General features: G+C 54.0%; 1 protein-coding gene across 1 annotated transcript; it reads left to right on the top strand.

Annotated features, from left to right (window-relative positions):
- Positions 1–6,549: 6,549 nt before the first annotated feature.
- SPARC (secreted protein acidic and cysteine rich) lies at positions 6,550–16,495 on the top strand. The gene is made up of 10 exons (XM_041397745.1): positions 6,550–6,693; positions 12,633–12,701; positions 12,878–12,928; positions 13,083–13,167; positions 13,584–13,705; positions 13,906–14,026; positions 14,430–14,563; positions 14,695–14,843; positions 15,413–15,561; positions 15,756–16,495. The coding sequence occupies exons 2-10, from the start codon at positions 12,645–12,647 to the stop codon at positions 15,782–15,784; spliced, it is 897 nt and encodes a 298-aa protein (XP_041253679.1). The 5' UTR covers positions 6,550–6,693; positions 12,633–12,644; the 3' UTR covers positions 15,785–16,495.
- Positions 16,496–20,076: the final 3,581 nt, after the last annotated feature.

A 20,076-nucleotide genomic window follows, 5' to 3' on the forward strand; every position in this document is an offset into this window, starting at 1 on the left:
TGATCAGTGAAATTCCATCAAGCTCCACACACAGGCCTCCACTGACTGGCCCTTGCAAGGGCCTATACATGGTCTTAAAGATCTAAATTGCTCAAGGTAAGAAGACTTTAAGGAACATGAACTCTCCAGAGTAAAGTCGACACTGGACAGGGGAGCTTAGAGAGGTTCAGAAGTGCACAGGAGATGATTTGAAAGGAGCCAGCAAGCAGAGATGGTGTGGAGGTCAGTGCCTGCATTTGGTGTTAGCCTGGAATGGCCATGTTTGTAAATCACAGTCACCAGATGCCAAAATTCCAGAGTGGCTCCCAGCACTGCCCCTACCAGCCCTGCCTGCCTGACCCTACAGCCCTTCACAGATCCTGCATGACAGGGGTGGCTCAGGCTCACAAGATATCCTGCCCCAAAGTCTTGTCAAAAAATATTTCCTACTGTCGCCCCTAATATCATCTTTGCCAGCTTCTAAGGCTGCCTGTGACTGGCTATGGTGGTGTAACCCCAGTGGGCAACCAATGCACGTTGCCAAAACCAATCCCATTTTGCCTCCTCTGAGGGACACCCTGTTCATGGAGCCTCCTGCATCCAGCAGCCTGGCTCAGCTGTCTGGTACCTCTCAAGCCAGGGCTTGTTCTGAAGTGAGCTCAGCTGGAGCAGAAAGTGCAGAGCAATGGACAGAAAAATGTGAATTTTCAGGGTGGATCAGTGCAGGCTCAGCCAGGGAAGGCCCAAGCACCTCAGGCACCTCAAGCACCGTGTCCTGCCTGGATGCAGCCACATCTCCAGCACAGCTCAGTTCCCACCCAGGGATGCTGCAGTTCATCCTCCAGCAGTGCTGGGGATGTGGCCTCTGGGGATGGCTCTGTCCGGAGCCTTTCCTGGCTTGTGTCACCGCAGGAGCAGGCTGTGCAGAGGGCAGGGATGGGGAGGAGCTGGAGCACGGAGGGCACACACACCGAGCTACTGTGAGCAGGGCAGGGCTGCCCGGGAGCAGGGATGTTTTCATAGGGTTTTGCCAGCAGTGAGGGTTAATAGGAGGACACTAAAGTCCTGTTCTTCAGCCTCCACGGGGAGCTGCTAAACTTTCCAGGCTTCAACTCAGATTCCAGCCTGCCTGTCACCAGTGTGCCTTGCCCTCGCCAAGACCGGCTTTTCCTCCTCTCTGCCTCCAGCCAAAGCAGCCCTCGCTTACAGCCGTGTTCTCTCAGCTGCTGGATCCTGGGAACAGCAAGGATTCCTTATGCCGAGGACACCAAACCCTGCTGCCTGCTTTGCCTCAGCTGCAATTCCAAACCCATGGAGGAGTACTTGAGGACCTGCATGTCTCAGAAAACAATTCTTTATAAGACTTTATAAATACAAACCTAATTATTACAGACTATTACTGCGAAAAACTGAAAATTTCATGGTTCACAACTCAAAATGAAAATGAAGCTCCATAACTGCTTGGCCCCACTGGACACTCACCAGCCTGACCACTGCATCACGTTCCCAAAGGGGAGCCTTATAAATGGGCTCCCAGCATAGACATGGCCCAGGAAAACCATTGCTTTCATCCCTTAGGTGTAAGTTGGTGTGGCTGATTAAATTAAAAACGGTTGTGGGGTGAGTGGCCAACTCATCTGAGAATCAAGCTTCTCTTAGAGGACCTCACATTCATGACCCAAAAAATCAAATGCAGCTGGCTCCAGAGAGTCTTGTGAACCCTGGAATTTAGCATTCTGGGCTTTTCCTCACCCATGGTTATTGCCACTGCTTTCCAGATGACATTTGATGTTCTGGGGCTGCCACAGCTTCACCTGGATGCTCCCATCAAAGCTGCCTTTTAGGCTGTGTTTCTCCATGGAAAAGAGCTGCCACTGCAGCCCAGGAGCTCCCCTCCCCACAGGTCCCAGGGGCTTGAGAGTGGATTCCTGTTTATTTCCTCAAGCAGTTCTATTCATATCCTTCAATCCAAATCGCATCTGTCAGGCTCGAGAGGACTCAAAAGTGCATCGTAGGTAAACACCAGGAGTAAGGTGGGACTACCTGGAGTTAGCACCACTTCCCTCCTGGAAGTTTTATTTCACCTTCTGCAAGTCACAGGCACAACTCCAGCACAAGGTCTCGAGCAAGAGCAGAGTTGGGCTGAGACACCCGACTGTAATTCAGGCACTCAACATCCCTGTGCCCAGGGCGAGCAGGGAACAGCCCCCTGGCAGCAAGGGAGGCCTTTTGGGATAGAGAGTCAGGTTCTTTGGATACTGTAGGTGCTGGTCTGGGGCCAAGCTCAGCCAGCTGGATATGCCTGGGAGTTTCAAATCAGCTGAGGATGTGTCCTGGCTGCCAGTGCCTGGCGTGATGTCTGCAGGCAGGGCTGTGGGGCTCTGCCACAGGGACAGGGTGGGGCTACAGCCAGGGGGGGTTCTCTCTACCACCCTTTCTGGGTGTTCAGATGAGATGCCCAGGAGCAGCATCCTGGGCAGTGCAGGGTCAGCTGCAGCACACAAAGCTCCTGTCTTGCTCCACAGCAGAGGAGATTTTATTCCCTTGCTTCTTTGGCCTCAGTTTGGTTTCAGGGAGGACAGACAGGCTTCTCCCAGGCCTGCAGCCCCACACGTTTCCAGGTGAGTGAGATGATAATGCAGGGGGAGTTTGAAGGAGGCAGAGGAGAGACCTTCCCCACGGGGCATGGAAGAACCCTCCACCAGAGAACCCTGGGGCAGCTGTGAGAGTCCACACACCTCATGGAAAGAACAAGACATCCCACAGTAAGCCTGTCCTGCTTTCTAGCTCTGCAGCCTGCTCCCAGGCCATGAGTCACTGCAGAGCCATGCACAGCTGCCTTTCCATCCCCTGCCCTGCTGGCCTCTGGATCACAGCTGAGAGTCTGCAATCCACTCCTCCTTCTCCATCTGCTTTGACCAGCACCCCAGTGCAGGCATCAGAAGAGGCTGTGAGTGTCCATCTGCTCCATCTGAACCAGGCAACAGCCCCACAGCTCAGCTGAGGGACAGAGTCCCATCCCACTGGGAAGAATTCCTTGCCCCACGCAGGACAAAGCCACTCTCAGGCATGTTCCAAGGGCATTTTGGGTTCATCCTGCCCTGTGCAGATGGTGCTTCCAGTGGCCCTGCATCTGCTTAGTGCAAGCCCAGGGAGCACAGCCCTTCTGCCTCTGATCTGCTTCTGAAATGGAAAAAACCAGAAACCCTCCAGCTGACACACTCGCAGAGAACAGGAGAGATGGGAAATTCCTGGGATAAGCAGATTCCTCTCTGCTCTGCATTTACTCTCAACTTTTCCTGAGCTGGGTGCTGGGCTCCCACCCCTGCAGCCACTGACTTCCCTCACACTGCCCAGCACCTGTGAGGAGCTCAGCCTTCAGCCACACACCCAGGGATGAAAACTTAGCAAATTACATTCCCACAGTGGTTCCAGGGCATCCTGTTTATTTATATGCACTTTGGGTTCATTGTTTTGCAGCAGCACCAACCAGAAATTAATGCAGACACATCCTCTAGAGAAAAACTCATTAGAGAATCCCTCCCAGAGCAGAGGGAAGGAAAGGCTCCTCACACTGACAGACTTGTGAGCAGGGGACAGCAGGATTATTAATCCACACTTGTATCATGCCTACAGAGCTGATTATTTGCCTTTTTCTCCATCTCTTACACAGAATTGTTCCCCTCTTGGAAAGCACCAGGGTTTTCTCAACAGCGCCAGCCCTGATCTGCCCAGCTTGGCTCAAAGCAGGATGAAGAAATTTGGATTTTGAACTAGGGTTAGCTGGAGTTCAAACCTCACCCCTCCAGACCTCTTGGCTTTGCTGTAAAATGAGCTCAAGCTGTGAAGGGTCTTGCCCTGTTTGCTGTTTCCATCAGAGTTTGTGCAGTCACTTGAGCTGGGAGCGAGTGCCGGGAGCCCTGGGGTTCATCTGCTGTGCCCAAAGCACCCACTGCCCAGGGTCAGGAGCCTGAGCTGGACCTGCTGCAGGGTTCCCAGGGCTGAGGAGACCCCTTGGGCAATCTCCTGCCCATCCAGTGCCCCAGATGGCATAAGACATCTTTCTAAATGCATGTGAGGTCCTGTTTTCCTCCTGGCAGCCTGACAGCAAAATCTCCTCTTTGCTGACCCCACTAAGCCTTACAAGAGTGGAAAGGACTTTTGAGGACTTCCTTTGCAAGCTCTCAATCATTTCTGGAGCTCTTTAAAGTTGCTAAGTTTAAAGAGCCAGCCAGTTGCTCCAGGCTCTTTGTGATCCCTTTCCATCCCACTGCTGATGCCTGGCCTTCCCAAGGCACAGGACCTGGCTGTCCCCACCCTGTCACCATGAGCACCCCTCACTCCCACTCCCTGGGCTCGCTGGATGAGCTTGGGGGCCATTTCCAGATGTGACTTCATCACTGCTTTTTGCTCTTCCTCAAACCCAGGGTCTAAGCCACCACATCCATAAAGAAATCCCTGCTATAATTATCTCCGTGGCACTATCATTTGGTTAAACCCTTAGTAGAGGGCTTAACTTCAGGCTGCAGAGCAGAGCAATTGCCACGTTGTCAGTTAGAAAAGTCGTGGTTTCTTTTCTCTTCTTTTTTTTTTTTTTTTCCCCTCTCTAAAATTTTTTCCAGATGTCTTTTTTTTTTTTTTTTTTTTTCCTTAGGAGAAGAACCAGCAGCGGTACAATTTCAATGCAAGCCGTGACTAATCCACTGCAGAGAGCATCCAACAGCTGTGTCCAGCTCCTTGGGTGATGAGTCAAGCAAATGAAACTTTGGCTTAGGGGATGTGTGACCTCTTGGAGCCAAACTGGACCTACAAGAGGCACTGGGCTGCACCTGGGAGCCACAGACACTTGTGGTGGGAGGACAAGGTGCTCCAGTCAGTTTCATTAGAAGCAGCCATGGAGTCTTAGACACCATCACAAATCCAGCCTCCACAAGGACCTGGGAGGGTCGAGTGGAATATTTATGAATGTCTCTGTGAGTGGTATCAACATCCACAAATCAGCACCCAGGGATGGTTTTTGGGAAGCGTGCAGCCAAGTAAAGAAACGGGTGAAGATTTTCTTCTCATGTTCTTTGCCACGGATTGACCTGTTCACTGGGAAGTGATGCTGGGTTCTCATTTACCCCTCCTCCATTCTTTCCCCTCTGCCTTCCCTTTCTGTCTTGTTTATATTTTTTTCCCTGTTGGCCATGGGATGTTTAGTCTTACATCTGATCTCTCACATGCAGCAGAAGTGCCACAAGGCCGGATGAGGAGTGAGCTGATACATCCCACAGAGGACAGAGCCAGCCCAGCCTGGCAGGTCATCACGGGACAGCCTGTGCTGACATCTAAACCCTCAGCAACATCAGTGGGAAGAGTTGAGCACCCAGGTCCATGTCTTAGCCCTCTCAAAGATAGCACATAATCAAGAATGAACCCAAACCCCAGGCAGCCAAAACAAAACACGATGTTGAATTTTTGCTATGATCTTGGGTGTCCTTCACCCAGCAACCACAATCTCACTGCTGGTGCCCAGATGTCCTCAGTCCTGCTGGCTACATGAGACATCATCTTCCCATTGCCCTGGAGAGCAGCCCCGGGGTGAGGTTTGATGCCACAGGGGGATCACAAGCTGCAAAGAGCTGGATTATCCACAGGGCTCAGGACAGCTCTGTATGGCACAGAGACATTCTTTGGGGATGCCCAAACTGTAGCAATTTTTGGCTACTGGCTCTCCTTTGCAGTGCAGTGCCGAGGCCATGTTGGTGCTGGGGAGCAGATGCACCTCAAATCCTTCAGCCATGGGGAGAAGCAAGGAGAGAGGAGCTGGGGTTTCACCCTGGGCATAGAGAGGAACAGATGGGAAAACTCAACTCCAAACAGTTTTGCTGCTTGGCTGCCTCTGGCTGGGCAGCTGCTCCAGCTGAGTTATGATCTGTAAATAGTGAGTGATGTCTGAAGACACCACTGAATTCAGCTGAGTGGCAATTCTCGCCGTGGGTTTTGTTCAATCAGTCCAGATCTGCTGGATGATAACCACAACAGAGAGACCACTGTGCTGAGAGTCACATCTACCAGCCCAGCATTTCTCTGCCTGCTTATAGCATTTCAGACACGTCTTTATCCTCCACATTCTCTGGGTCATTCTTTCCTCTCCCTCTCCACAAGGCATTCACAGATAGCAGCAATATTAGGAGGCAGGATGGAGAAACAAAAACTCTTTGTTTTCCTCTGCATCCCTCTGAGGATGGGAAACACCAGCTCAGGCACTGAGCTACTCCTCTGAGAAATGACAGCATTTAGCATTAGATATGCAGCAGGTCGAGGTGTTAGAAGGTGCAGAACCAGGCAGAGAGGTGGCATTCCCCCTTCGCTGTGTGCTGTCAGTGCAAGAGAGGCAGAAAACTGAAAACTCAGTGCAGGCAGCTGCTGTGACAGTGACCCTGCTGGGAGAGCTGCGCTGGGGACTGGTCTGTCCCTGACAGGGACCCTTTGATTTCCAGCTTGATTTCTCTGGTCTATCCTTTGGAGCCAGGCTCAGGGACTGCCCACTGGGAAGCGGAGCAAAGGAAGTGGACCGATTTGGAAAGCTAGAGAGGAGGAGGAGGGGGAGAGGCAGAGGGAAACCCAGCCCACCCTTTGGCTTCCTCCTGCCTCCTTCTAAAACTTTCAGATTCCTCCAGCCTGTGCAAGCGCCTGAAGTTCCCTGAGCCGTGCTGCCGGGACTGCGAGGTATGGCCCGAGCTTCGCGATTGCCTTTGCTGTGCTTTCCCTCCCGGCACGGGGGTCCCCACAGCCCCACTCGTGGGGGTCCCTGGCCCGGGACCCGCTGTCCCAGTGCTGGCAATGCGTCACTCGGGATGGGGAGCTGGATGCTCTCCACCCCAAGCAGTGCATTTAGAGACCCCTCCTGACTTCACCCCTTTCTGCTCTTCGCAGCATTTCCCCTTCTAAACTGGCTCTTACTCAATTTCACTGCCAGAGCTTTAATGCTTTGGTGGCATCTGATTGTAAAGGTTTGACTTGCCCTCATTCCTCTCTCTCCTCCCTTCTTCCCCTCTGTGTTTTCAGCTGGTGGGTAGCTCTTTAGTGAAATGCATGACACGAATGTCTGGGCACATCAAACCAACCTGCAGAGAAAATCAGATGTAGTTATGAACAGTCCCCACTGCTCCCAGCCTGAGGTGTGTTGGCAGGTGATGTTTTACTCACCAGAGCATCGAGAGGAAGAACAAAAGAGCTGTCGGCTTCATGTCAGGGGTTTTATTTTTTCAGTGCAGCCGGTCTTATTTCTCCCTTGAAAAAAAAAAAAAAAAAAAAAAGAGACACTCGGCTTTTTGTTCCAAGCAAACTCTGAAAGCTTTTCAAGTCTGCTGCCCTGGCTTGCCAAACTCTGGCTGATCGACTGTTAGAGAGACCGAGATTGCAGGAGAGGAGGAGCAAAGCTCTTTCGGGGTGGTTTTTTTTTTAAGAACTTGGGTTCCATCAGGCACAATTTTAGGTCCCCACAGAAGAGACGAGGGCTCGTTTCCTTTAAAGGCAGCCACTGTCCTTCCCGGCCCACTGACGTGACAGTCTCACTCTGCTCTTTGTGTCCCTTCTCTAAGAAAGCTCCACTCTGTTGCATCCAGCCAAAAAAAAAAAGGGAAATTTAACCGGCTGGGGGCTGAATCCCCACCCAAACAGAAAGGCAAAAGTTTCAAGTTGGAGTGAAACCGAGGGTACCGGCAATGGCACCAGTACTCCCGAGTCCTCAGAGACGACCAACTTGAAACAGCCCAAAAACTCAGCATCCCTCCAAAAGGATAAAAGTTAATTGCAGCAATTAACAAATTGCAGTTTGTTAGGGTGGACCAGGCGAGTTTAAAGTCGAAAAGAAAAGCTGTCGCGTCCGGCGCAGTAGCCGAAGCCAAGCCATTGTCTGCCACATAGGCAGGAGCAGGGGTGCGGGCGGTTTTGGGAGGGGGAAGAGCAGAAATAAACTTTCCGAACTTTTTTTCAAGCCCTTCCTTCCACAACACTCTGCTCTTCCATGACTCAGCCCCAGAGGAATGTCGGCTCCCATGGAAACCTTTTCTGGGTCCTCTGGTCGGGGGATGTCGGGGCTGTTATCGCTGGAGCGCTTGTGGCAGGGCAGGTCCAGGGAATGCTCTGGAGATGGTTTGCATTTTTGCAGAATATTTATCGGACAGTTTATTCTCTGCCTCCTTTGTGGAGCTGTGCGGGATCAGCTGGTGGCACCCCCGGGGCCGGAGGGACCTCCCGCACCTGGCACAAAGCATCCGGGCTGCTTTTGGCACTGCCTTAGGTCCAGCCACACAAAACAAAAAGCTCAGGCAGGACAGCAAAATTCTGCCTCGCCTGTCTGCACAGGGCTCATCCATGAGCGGCTGCCTGCAGCCCATGGCACATCCAGGCTCTTTTCTTGGTACTAATTTAAGTGGTTTCTATTAGAGATTCAATCTCCAACCTGGAGAAACTATGGCAGCTCCAGAACACAGTTGTGATGGGGCTGGGCTCTTGCTGTTGTATCAAGCCCTGTAAGACCTGAGCATTTCTGAGCTCACACAGAGCTGCTCAGCTCCCAGCACAGGGAATGTGTTCACACAGTGCTGTGGTGTAGCTCTGTCTTTAGTGACTCCACACGGGCACATGGGGTAGGGGGATTTCTCCCCCCCACCCCGTGTTTTACTCAAAGTGTGTGTGTGAGCTAAAGAGAATTTCACTTCCCTCTAAACCTTGCATGGCTTTCTGACAGCTTTTTCTCACAGTGTGTGAGAGGGGTCTGTGCAGGTGGCAGGACCAGGCTGGCTTCTGCCCAGTCCCCTGCCCTGCTCCCCAGGCACCCAGGGCAGCTGCAGCACATCTGGGTGAGCAGGCACCGAACGTGCAGGGACGTGTTCAGCAGGGAGCTTCATGGGAACTCACGCAAACATCTCCGGCTCCAAATGGAATTTTAGCCTGGGAGTGGCTGCTGAGTAAAGCTCAGAGGGTCTTGCCTTCATAGGGAGGGCAGGGCAGGCCGTGGGGACCCAGCCCTGGTGTTGTGTCTCTGTGGGGGTCACACTTGGTCACCCACCTGCACCTTGAGCACTGTGGCCCCAGTCGGGCTTGGCAGAATCTTTTTCTGGCCCAGCTTTGCCTTTACACTCAGCGTGAGCTGGAGAATGTCAGATCCTCCAGAGACTTGGACGAGCAGTGAGCAGAGGGAGGGTGGGTGCAGGAGACCCTGCTGCCAGGCTGGGGTGCAGGCAGGAGCTGGGGCATGGCAGGGCCGTGCCCCCCATTGCCCATTCCTGCCTCCGTGGCTGCAGTGGGAGGAGGCAGCAGAGCCCCTCGCCCGGGTTAGCAGGGGTGGCAGCCGGGGTGAGGAGGAGCTGTCCAAGTGGCCAGGGAGAGACTCCTCCCCACGCTAACGTGGCATCCCAAAGGGCTTACGCAACCCTGGCCGGGCCAGCGCCACATGGACCAAGCTCCACCATCCATGGAGCCTCTCCTGGAGGCTGCACCCACCCCAACAGTGTCCTCCCCAACCCACAAAGGCCCCAGACTGGGGTCCCCGTGACAGACCCAGTGGCACAGACTCTCTGTGCATAGCTGCAGGGTGTGTTCCCCGTCAGGAGGAGCTCATTATGGTGCCACAAGCTTGGGGGGAGCGTGGTAAAGAGTTCCCTGAGCAGCTGGCTTGGAGTCTCTGGAGGTGCTGAGGGTCAGCCTCTGCCCTCTCTGCACCCCTGGTTTTCTTCTTTGGGGTATGGCTGTGAAATGCAATGAGCAGCTGGTGCTGAGGGCCATGCTGCAGAGGTGAACCACTGAGAGGGGTCTGGGGGAGCCCCCAGACTCTGTTTAAAGAGTGACTGGGAGCTGAAGTTCCCATGTAGGATGCAAGTGGGATCAGGTATTAAAAAATCTGCCCAGCCCATGAGTCCTGCAGCCCATGGTGCCCTCTTGTCTGCTCAATCCACAGCATTCAGGAGGGCAGGCCTGAGGAGAGGGTGGTGACCATGGAGCTTGTCTTATTCTATACTCAGCAGCCCTTTCTGTGCTGGTTTCCAGCATCCTGCAAAGTGCTGGTGTCTGTTGATTCCTTTAGGATGCAGAAGAGCCTAAGTCCCTGCTTGCTAAAATATTTTTCCTTGTTTTCTTCTGTCCAAAACAACCCTATGGCTGCACCCTCCTTGCTGCCCTGTGCCCTCCATGGGGCTCACAAAGCAGTGCCAGGCATTCCCAGTGCAGAGCCCCTCAGGGATCCTCCCAAGTCCCTGCAGCTGGGGGATGGATGCTGAGCTCGTGGTGTGGCCCAGCTGCCAGCTCCAAAGAGCATCCTCTTGGATAGCAGGACCATGGTTGCTCCACAAGAAGGGAGACTTGCACCATGGACCACGTTATCCTGATAGAGCAACCCTGTGTGCAGGGCTCCCGAGCTGTTATTTCAGGACTTTTGGCCACCAGGCATTCAGGAATGACCATTTGCAACCCAGCCAGGGGCTCACAGACTCTGTAATGTCCTTGCTGCACAGCTTTGCCTCCAAAAAGTTGTTATTTTATAATAAATTTGTTTTACCGTCTAAGGCACAAGACAGTTCTGCAGAGCTTGTTTGCTCAGACTTTTTCATGCTCCTTCTTCCTCCAAACACAACACTGGCAGCTCCAGCTGTCTGCTGGCTCCTAGCAAACACCTAATTCCCTGACCCCACTTACTGCATGCCCAGCCTTTGAAATTCCAGGCTTTTTTAAAGCTTGGGGAAATGATCTAAGATGGCCTTGGTGTGGGGTTGGGTTCTTCTTAGTGCCACCTCCCACATGTGCATGCACTGCCCTCTCCTCCAGGCTGGGCACTGCCCAGTGAGCATCACTGAGCCTCAGAGCACCTTCCAAAGCAAACAAGCCCCTGGGAGAAGCCCAGGAGGAGCCTTTACTAGCCAGGGGATACCAGCAAGGGGGGAGATGGCCAGAATCACCTGTACTTTTCCACCTCCCTCCCCAAACAACCCTTGCAGAAAGAAAGAACCAGTGATCTCTGCTGGCTGATGCTGGCAGAGCTCACAGAAACCTCCAGAACAAACCAAAACAAGGGGAAAGGACAGCTCACACCAAGGAGGAGAGGAAGGAGGTGCTCAGCTGCAGCCTCAACAGCCCCAAAGAGCTCATCACCCCTCCCCACAGCCCCAAGGAGCCCATCACCCCTCCCCACAGCCCCAAAGAGCTCATCACCCCTCCCCACAGCCCCAAAGACTCATCACCCCTCCCCACAGCCCCAAAGAGCCCATCACCCCTCCCCACAGCCCCAAAGAGCTTGTCACCTCTCCCCACAGCTCCTCTGCCACAGGCCCTTCACACCAGCACAGCAGCCATCCCCACCACCCCCTCCCAGCCCTCTGACATCCCAAAAAAACTGCCTTCCATTCCTTGACCCTTATTTTGCACAGACACCCCACTAGAGGCTGGGGGAGATCCTGAGATTGGAAAGAGGCTGTTCTCTGAGTGGCCAAACCTCTCTAAATTAGGAAGCCGAGCCCAGCCAGGTTTGGTGCCCTGGCAGCACAGCTCTGGTGTGGCTTTATACCCAGAGAGCTGCTGTGCACGAGGAGGAAAATGCAGTGACATCAGATACCCTGGGAGACAAGAAGAAACCTCATGCAAGGCTTTCAGTCCCAGCAAATCCCTCTCTGTGTGGCTGGCCCCGAGGCGGGCTGTGTGCAGGTGGAGAGGAGCAGGGCAGGGCGAAGGGGAGGTTGGCAGGGGCGAGGTCCCCTCGCTGGCAGGGGACAGAAGAGCGGCGCTGTGCCGTGTCCCCGCGGGCGGAAGGGAGCGGGCAGCCCCGCTGGCAGCCGCGGAATGCCAGCGCACAAAGCGGGCAGCTGAGCTCCGCTCCGCCCGCACACAGAGCGCTCAGCCCTGCCAAACGGGAACCGGGGGGGACAAGGACACGGGGATGTCACCAGCTGTGCTCTCCCGGCTCGCACCGCAGCTGGGCTGCCTCTCCTGCAGGGACTCTGCAGCAGCCCACGCCGGGAGGTGCAAAGGGCTCATCAAAGGCACAACCCCCAAGTGGCTTGGATCCCTCAAACCCAGCCTGGGGACCCTCAGGTCTGAGCAGGAAAGGGAAAAGCAATAGACATCCCAATATTTTGTGGTGCTGGGGATGAGGGACTGGTCTGTGATACCCCTAGGGATGTCTGTGTCCATGAGGGAAGGGGTTTTCTACAGGATTTAATTCTCAAGTGCTGTCTCATTGTCTCTCTGTTATCTCTTTCCTTCATCCACTTCCATATTTTTTCTGATTGGCAACTAACATGCTAGAGTTTCATTCCTTGTACCGGGCACTCATATCAGGGGATTTTTAATGTGAAAAATGTGGGGGATTGGTGAAAATAAACTCTCCAGAGAAGGAAAGAGCCATTTTGACTGTAATTTTCCTAAAGGTATCCAGGAGAGCAACAGACATCTAAACCCCACTGTCTCATTTTGCAAAATCAAACGAATTTATCTTGGAAACACGATTTGGCCCAAGGTTTTGCCTAGAAAAGCCAGCATGTGGGTCTGTAATACTGAACAGACGAGGCAGGAAATGGAGAGAACACCTTCCTCGAAGTGTCTGCTCAGCCTGGAGCCCAGCAGCACACAGTGGCCTCCTTCCTCATCCCTCCTTTTCCTCTGCTTTGTTCAAGGTCTGCTGAAAGATGAGGGCCTGGATTTTTTTCCTTCTCTGCCTGGCAGGCAAAGCCCTGGCAGCACCGGTAAGTGCAGGAGACAGGGGAGCCTCTGCTGTTGGAGTTGTTCATATGGAGCAGCTGATGGGGATTTGCTTTTATAACAAATAAAGTACTGAGGAATGAGGAATCATTGTTCCAGTGGGTCACCCCCCCTTGGGACTGTCCCGTGGACCCCCACTCATGTGCATTTTCCTCTGCAGCAGGAGGCTCTGCCCGATGAGACAGAGGTCATCGAAGATCCCACCACAGAGGTAGGTGGTTCTGTCCCTGCTCCTCTCCCATCCCCTCAGCACCCACTGCTCTGCAAAGAGCATCTCCAAAGCTCTGGGGAGCCATGGGGGGCTGCTCTGCCCCCCAGGAGCTGGGGCTGTGTACCCACAGCAGAAACACTAACCTCTCTTGCAGGAGACTGTGGGGGCTAATCCTGTCCAGGTGGAGGTGGGAGAGTTTGAGGAACCCACGGAGGATGTAGAGGAGATTGTTGCAGAGAGTAAGTCACTCTTCCCCTGCCCTCCAGCTGGCAGGGACACTGTCCCCTGCCTGTGTGGGGGAGCTTTAGCCACCCCAAACAGTGAGGGGCTCCTTTGGGAAGGGCTGTAGCACAAGGACGATGCCAGCCTGGGTGCACATTTAAAGCAAGAGGCACATGGCATCTTCCAGCCCTGGGCTCTCTGCAAGCCCATCTTTGCAATAGAAAAGCCATTGGTGTGGCTACAGAAAGGAGTCCACGATTAGCCCCAGGGCTAACATGGACTTCTGGAAACCTTCACATCTTCCCAGTGTGAGAACAGATGTGGGGGGTGTCCCTGGCAAAGTTTCAGTCTTCCCTCTGTGCTGAGGTGCCCTGAGCATCTCATGGGAGGTGAGGATGTGGCTGGCTCTGACTTTGCTCCCCTCCTGCTCCAGACCCCTGCCAGAACCACCACTGCAAGCACGGCAAGGTGTGTGAGGTGGATGACAACAACTCGCCCATGTGTGTGTGCCAGGACCCCTCCAGCTGCCCCGCCACCGCCGGCGTCTTCGAGAAGGTGAGAACAGGCTCTGCTCGGTGGCCCAGGGCAGGGAGGGACCCACACGGGCTTTGTCAGAGATGGTGACACATGGAGACAGAGCCAGGGTGGCTGGTCCCCATCTGGTGGTGAAGAAGGAGCTATTACCCCAGGAACAAGCTAAACATCTCATCTGGAGGCTCTCCCTGCCTCTCACGCAGCATCTCCCTTCTGTGCAGGTCTGTGGCACTGACAACAAGACCTACGACTCCTCCTGCCACTTCTTTGCCACCAAGTGCACCCTGGAGGGAACCAAGAAGGGACACAAGCTGCACCTGGACTACATTGGGCCTTGCAAATGTAAGTGGAGTACTCCCTCAGACAAGGGGACCCCTAAGTGGGCACAGCCCCCATGTTCACAGCCTGGTGGAGAGCAAAGGTACTGGCAAGTTCAGGGCTGAGGTGGGAGGGCAGCGGGGCTGTGTCCAGAGCATGGAGCTGCATGTCCAGATACTGCAGTGACCTCTGTGTGTGACTTGCAGTCATCCCTGCCTGCCTGGACACAGAGCTGACCGAGTTCCCCCTGCGCATGCGGGACTGGCTCAAGAACACACAGCCCCCATTTTCACTTTGCTCTCCACAGCCTGGTGGAGAGCAAAGGTCCTGGCAAGCTCAGGGCTGAGGTGGGAGGGCAGCAGGGCTGTGTCCAGGGTGTGGAGCTGCATGTCCAGATGCTGCAGTGACCTCTGTGTGTGACTTGCAGTCATCCCTGCCTGCCTGGACACAGAGCTGACCGAGTTCCCCCTGCGCATGCGGGACTGGCTCAAGAACGTGCTGATCACGCTGTACGAGCGCGACGAGGACAACAACCTGCTGACCGAGAAGCAGAAGCTCAAGGTGGGGCACAGGGGAAGGGGTCTGGGAGCTCACCCCCACACTGGAGGCCAGCACAGGCAGGGAGCCCATCCAGGGAGCACTTGCACCCCATTTCCCTGCTGACAAGGCCTCCCCGGCCTCTCCCACGGCAGGTGAAGAAGATCCACGAGAACGAGAAGCGCCTGGAGGCCGGCGACCACACCGTGGAGCTCCTGGCCCGGGACTTTGAGAAGAACTACAACATGTACATCTTCCCTGTGCACTGGCAGTTTGGGCAGCTGGACCAGCACCCCATTGATGGGTGAGTGCCAGCAGAGCAGGATGAGGACCCCAGAACCATTTCCTGCCTGAGGACCAGGGTGATTTGGCAGTAGAAGGTGTCAAGGCAGGGTGGAAATGTGACACAAGTGGGTGGCTGGTGGCAGAGGTTGTGGCAAACCAGGCTGGGGTAGAGGCACCTTTGCCTCCTGCAAACTGCTCTTCTGCAGGAAGAGGGGCCTCCCCCAGCCCCAGCTGCTCCCACCTCCCTTGGGTGTGGATCTTCTCAGATTTACTGTTCTATGAGAGTGCCCTAAAATATCTTAGTCCAAAGGCCCTGGGATAACTTCAGCAGCTGAGATAGCAGCTGCTGGCTTAGCTGTGGGCTGCAGATGGGCATGGGAATGATCACACAGGCCTGTGGGGCGGGGGGCAGCTGGCAGGGACCCCCAGCTGGTGGCTATTTTGTGACCAGCACAGCTGGCTGCAAAGACAGATACCAGTCCTTGACCCTCGTGCCACTCAGTGGCTGATACTGGGAGGGCACAGCAGCCAAAGCAGGGAGCTGGGGCCAGCATCTTCCCTCCTGTGAGCGCGTGATGGCCTCGGCAGGTACCTGTCACACACGGAGCTGGCCCCGCTGCGTGCCCCCCTGATCCCCATGGAGCACTGCACCACTCGCTTCTTCGAGGCCTGCGACCTGGACAACGACAAGTACATCGCCCTGGAGGAGTGGGCCAGCTGCTTTGGCATCAAGGAGAGTAAGTACCGAGGAGGGCAGCAATGGGGCTGGGGGAGGCTGAAGAGCACCCCCAGAACCCCTCTGTGGATGAAGCAAAGCATCACAGCCAGCCCTGGGTGAGGGGAAGCAGGGGCAGTGGGAAGGGTACAGGAACAGCACAAGGACCCTGGCAGCATCACCTCCTAACTTTGTCTCTCTCTTTTCCTTCCACAGAGGACATAGACAAGGATCTTGTGATCTAAACGCTCGCCTCCCTGCTCTGCTGCCAACTTTGTCATGTTTTAACCTTCCCACTTCCTTTGGTTTTTAAACTGCTTTTGTTTTGTTTTGTTTTTCCCTGGGAACAAGGTGCTATTATAGGTCTAAACATATGTAGTAACGGTGCTAAGAGAAATAACAGTCCTCATTCATAGCCTTATCTATCACCACTAGATTACTCACCCAACTGTTTCCACAAGCTCTTACCAGCCTTTTCTCTCTCCTAGTCTTTATTGCTGATTGTTCCTGTGCTAAATATCCGCTCTGCCTCACCATCCGCTCTCTCTGGGATGGACTTCTCTTAACTTCTCACTAACAGCACGTTCCTGGACACTCAGACACAAAACCCTCTCAGCTGATTCACCACCCCAGGCACAGATGCCAGCGAGGGAAGGCAGAGCCAGAGGATGTAGGAGGACTGGGTTCTCAAGCAGAGCAGCTGTAGGTGACATTGTGGCCACCCAGCTCGTGGTAGGAAGGATGGAGAGGGGTGAGAAAGACAGAGAGTGGTAGGATTTTGTTTTCCTTTTTTTTTTTCCCCTCCCATTCCCAGGGTTTGAATTTAGCAGTTACTGGGCACAAAAAAAAAGATAAACGGAACAATTGAATAGGGAAGCGCACAGAATTTAAAACAAATAAAATGAAATTATTCCCATCCTGTAAAATCCTCTTGAATAATAAAGGTTTGAAAGTGCTACATGCTTCACCATCACTCAATGACCACGCTGCTGTCGTGTTTTCTGTGTGGCTGCCTGTTCCCCGGGGTGTGTGTGGCTCGCCTTGATGTTGTGATTCAGCTGCAGGTGAGATAAAGCTCTTGGCTCGCCCCAAATCACAGTGCCCTTAAGCACTTCCCACCCCCTGCCTTGGCTGTGCCTAAATTCCAGCCCTGCTCTTTCAGGGAGGCTGTGTCAGACTTGGAAGGGATATTTCTGCCCAGAAAGTGGCATGTTTGCCACATGCTCGAGGGAAAGGCTGTAATATTTTTTTCCTGTTGTGGATTTAAGGGATGCAAAGGATGGAAGGGAGAAAGTATTTGGATTTTGCTTTATAAGAGAGAGTCCTGACAGGAGCAAAGTGATGGTTAAATCTCACAGGCTGAGAACTCTTTTTTTACCTCTGAATGTTCCCTGTGCCTTATATTATTAAATTCCTGCCACAGTGTGAGCAACCTGATGAGTTTCTGTAATAAAAAATACTGATTTGAAACACTGACAATAAACCAGCCTGCAATGTTCCTCTGTTTCCTCCCATCCTGGTGAGAGGGACTGCCTCCTCAACACCAGCCTGATGCATGGGTTCAAGTTGTTACCACAGGTCTCCCAGCCCCAAAAAAGGTTCTGGTCCAAGGTAAGCTGAGGAGCTTCTGCCTATTCCAACCCATCATTGGTAAGGGTTTGGGGAATATTGGATGGGAAATGTGGGCAGAGATGGGGTCACTGCAGCAGCCAGCACAGACACTCACATGGCTCTCAGGCCCTTGCCTTCATCAGCAATAAAATCCCTGGGAAAGGCAAAAAGGCACAAGAGTAGGAAAATAAACACCCCCATTTGCATGGGCTAAAAATAGCCAAGTTGCAAGAGCTCTGGCTCAGCTGTGAGGTCCCTGTTGACAGCCCCTGAGGAATGTGCTGTGCTCCCAGCTGGGCTGTCAGGTCAGATCCTGCCCAGGTCACTCCTGGCTGCAGAGCTGGGGCAGGTCCCACAGGACATAGACTTTGTATGGCCAAGGTGTTTGACCCCTGTGGGAAAGCTAAGCCCAGAGGGGCCAGGTGAAGCACAGCACCCATTCCCCTGGCCACGCTGCTTCCCAGGGCTGTGAGCCAAAGGGGAGCTCTCAGTGGAGACACAGTGAATGCCTCCCCACTGTGGGAGCAGCTGCTACCAACTGGCAGACCTGACACAGAGGGGCATCAATGCCCATGACCCCTGCAAGAGCCAGCTGGATGTGACCCACCTCCAGGCCTGGAGAGCTGTTGAGAGAAGTTTTGGGCAGGGGAGAGGACAGGAAGACAGGCAGGGGCTGCCGGAGATCAGCCATCCTGTGCAAACCTGCTTTCCAGTCACTCCCTCTCAGCCAGAGATCCTCACTCTGCTCCCCTGTGGGAGGCAGCTGCAGTCCTTCCAGCTCAGCCCTCCTGCCAGTGCCACCAGACAGGCACAGGAGCTTGAGTCCTGTGCAAGGGAAGGCTTTCCAGCCCTGCTCTCCCCTGCCTTCCCCTCTGGTGCACGAGTCAGCCCTGAGTCCCAGCAAGCTCAGGAAAGCCAGCAGGCTGCACCAGGAGAGCTGGGTATCTCAGCTCTGAACATGCAGTGATCGCTCTCCAGGGCCATGTCCCGTCCCATGGGACAACACTCCTGTCCCAGCAGTCTGGCAGAGCCCAAAGGAGCCAACCCAGTGCTCCAACAAAGTGCAGCTGCCCTGGCTTTAACTGAGCATCAGAATGAGCTCAGGAGGTTTGAGCTGGGGCTCTCTTAACCCTTCAAAGGTCACAGCCTCAAGTATCAAGTGGTTGGAATTTCACTGCCTTGGGGCAAATGCCATACAAGGGGTTATGTCAGGACTTGAGGAATAAGCTGGCCTCTTTGAGCTTTCAGACCCAGACAGTCAGCAAGGGTGGAACAGAACAGCCCTTTCCCTGTTGGAGCTGAAATGGAGCCTTCCCGTGCCTCCACAGCAGTAAACCAACTCCCCTGTACTTTCCGAGTGGAAATTCTCCCTGTGGTTTGTGCTGACTGAGGACACAGTTTGCAAACCCGAAAAAAAAAATTAAATAGAAAACTAACAGACAGATCTGGATCCAAAACCAGCACCCGAGTGCTACAGTGCATCCGCAGAGAAGGTTCCTTTGGTGCAGTTACTCACTGAGCCATGTCCTGCATTCAAGAGAGGAAAGATGGGGCAGACAAAGATTTCTGTAGAGATTTGTGCTGTCCTGTCTGTTTTCCTGACCCATACTTTTGTAAGAGAAACAAACTGTGGCATAAATACTGCATTAAGGTTTGTGGCTGAAATGTACAAAGTGCAGGTGATGAAAAAGGTGACAAGCCAGGGATCACTGTGACTACTCCAGTCACACACCTGGAAACAGCCTGGATCAGAGCCCCACCGTTTGTGTAGCTGCACCTGGAGCTGCTTCTACTCTAGCTAACAGTGACACTGGAAACCCATGGAATTAAACTCATCCTACAACATGGAATCAGGCAATCACAGAAAATTCTGAGTTGGAAGATCCCACAAGGATCTCTGAGTCCAACTACAGCGACAGGACAACCCCAAGAATTACAACATCTTGAAATCATCTGCTTCTTGAAATCAGGCAGGCAATGTGGCCACTTCCCTTGGGAGCCTCTTCCAGTGCCAAACACCCTCTGGATATTTAAAAATATCCAACCTAAGCCTCCCCTGACACAGCTTCACATCATTCCCTCAGGCTCCATGTGTGAAGGCTGATATTTCACACAGGTTCAAGTCTCATCAGCTAAAATCAGCCCTGCAAAGGAAGATTGAACCACGTAAGTGAGGGCTTTGACCCGTGGTCAGGTACTCAGGGTGGTGGGGTTGATGGAGTCACCATTCCTAGTGGGAATCTCATACACAGGTCTCTGCCACAGCAGTTCAAGCATCACCAGAATTACTGAGGGGGGATTTTATCATGGGTCTGGCACAGAGGGTGTCCCCCAGTGTTGGGATTACCTCCACCCATCTGCCCTGCTCCGGCCTGAGGAGCAGCTCCCAAACTGCCCATATCCACTGTGGAGCATCCTTTGGTCTTAAAATCCCATCTATTTGAAAGATGCACGAATTCAGACAAATCTTGCCCAACCTCCAGCGAAGAGACAACGCCGGGGGAAACCCTTCGAGGGACGCATCTCCTGCGGCCGGCCTGGAGGGAGGGCAGAGGGGAAGGGAGCAGAGACGCTTTTGTCTGCCTCCTGAAACTGTAAGAGGAGCGTCCTCTCCTTCCTCCCCGTTCCGCTCCTCCTCGGCCGGTCCCATCCCATCCCCGGCTGCGGCAGCGGCGAGGAGCGGCCGGCGGGGGGAGCGATGGGATCGGGATGGAGCGGGAGCTGCAGAGAGGCTCTGAGGAGCGATGGGATCGGGATGGAGCGGGAGCTGCGGAGAGGCTCTGAGGAGCGATGGGGCCGGGATGGAGCGGGAGCTGCCGGGAGGCTGTGCGGAGCGATGGGGCCGGGATGGAGCGGGAGCTGCCGGGAGGCTCTGAGGAGCGATGGGATCGGGATGGAGCGGGAGCTGCGGAGAGGCTGTGCGGAG

Source organism: Onychostruthus taczanowskii, unplaced genomic scaffold, assembly GCF_017590055.1.
Source record: "Onychostruthus taczanowskii isolate IOZ18803 unplaced genomic scaffold, ASM1759005v1 scaffold14, whole genome shotgun sequence".
Classification (NCBI taxonomy): Eukaryota; Metazoa; Chordata; class Aves; order Passeriformes; family Passeridae; genus Onychostruthus; species Onychostruthus taczanowskii.

Excerpts from the sequence above, each read along its gene's own strand:
- SPARC (XM_041397745.1), top strand. The coding sequence starts at position 12,645 with ATGAGGGCCTGGATTTTTTTCCTTCTCTGCCTGGCAGGCAAAGCCCTG. Across the intron at positions 12,702-12,877 it reads GCAAAGCCCTGGCAGCACCG|CAGGAGGCTCTGCCCGATGA; the intron begins GTAAGTGCAGGA and ends TTTCCTCTGCAG. Across the intron at positions 12,929-13,082 it reads TCGAAGATCCCACCACAGAG|GAGACTGTGGGGGCTAATCC; the intron begins GTAGGTGGTTCT and ends CCTCTCTTGCAG.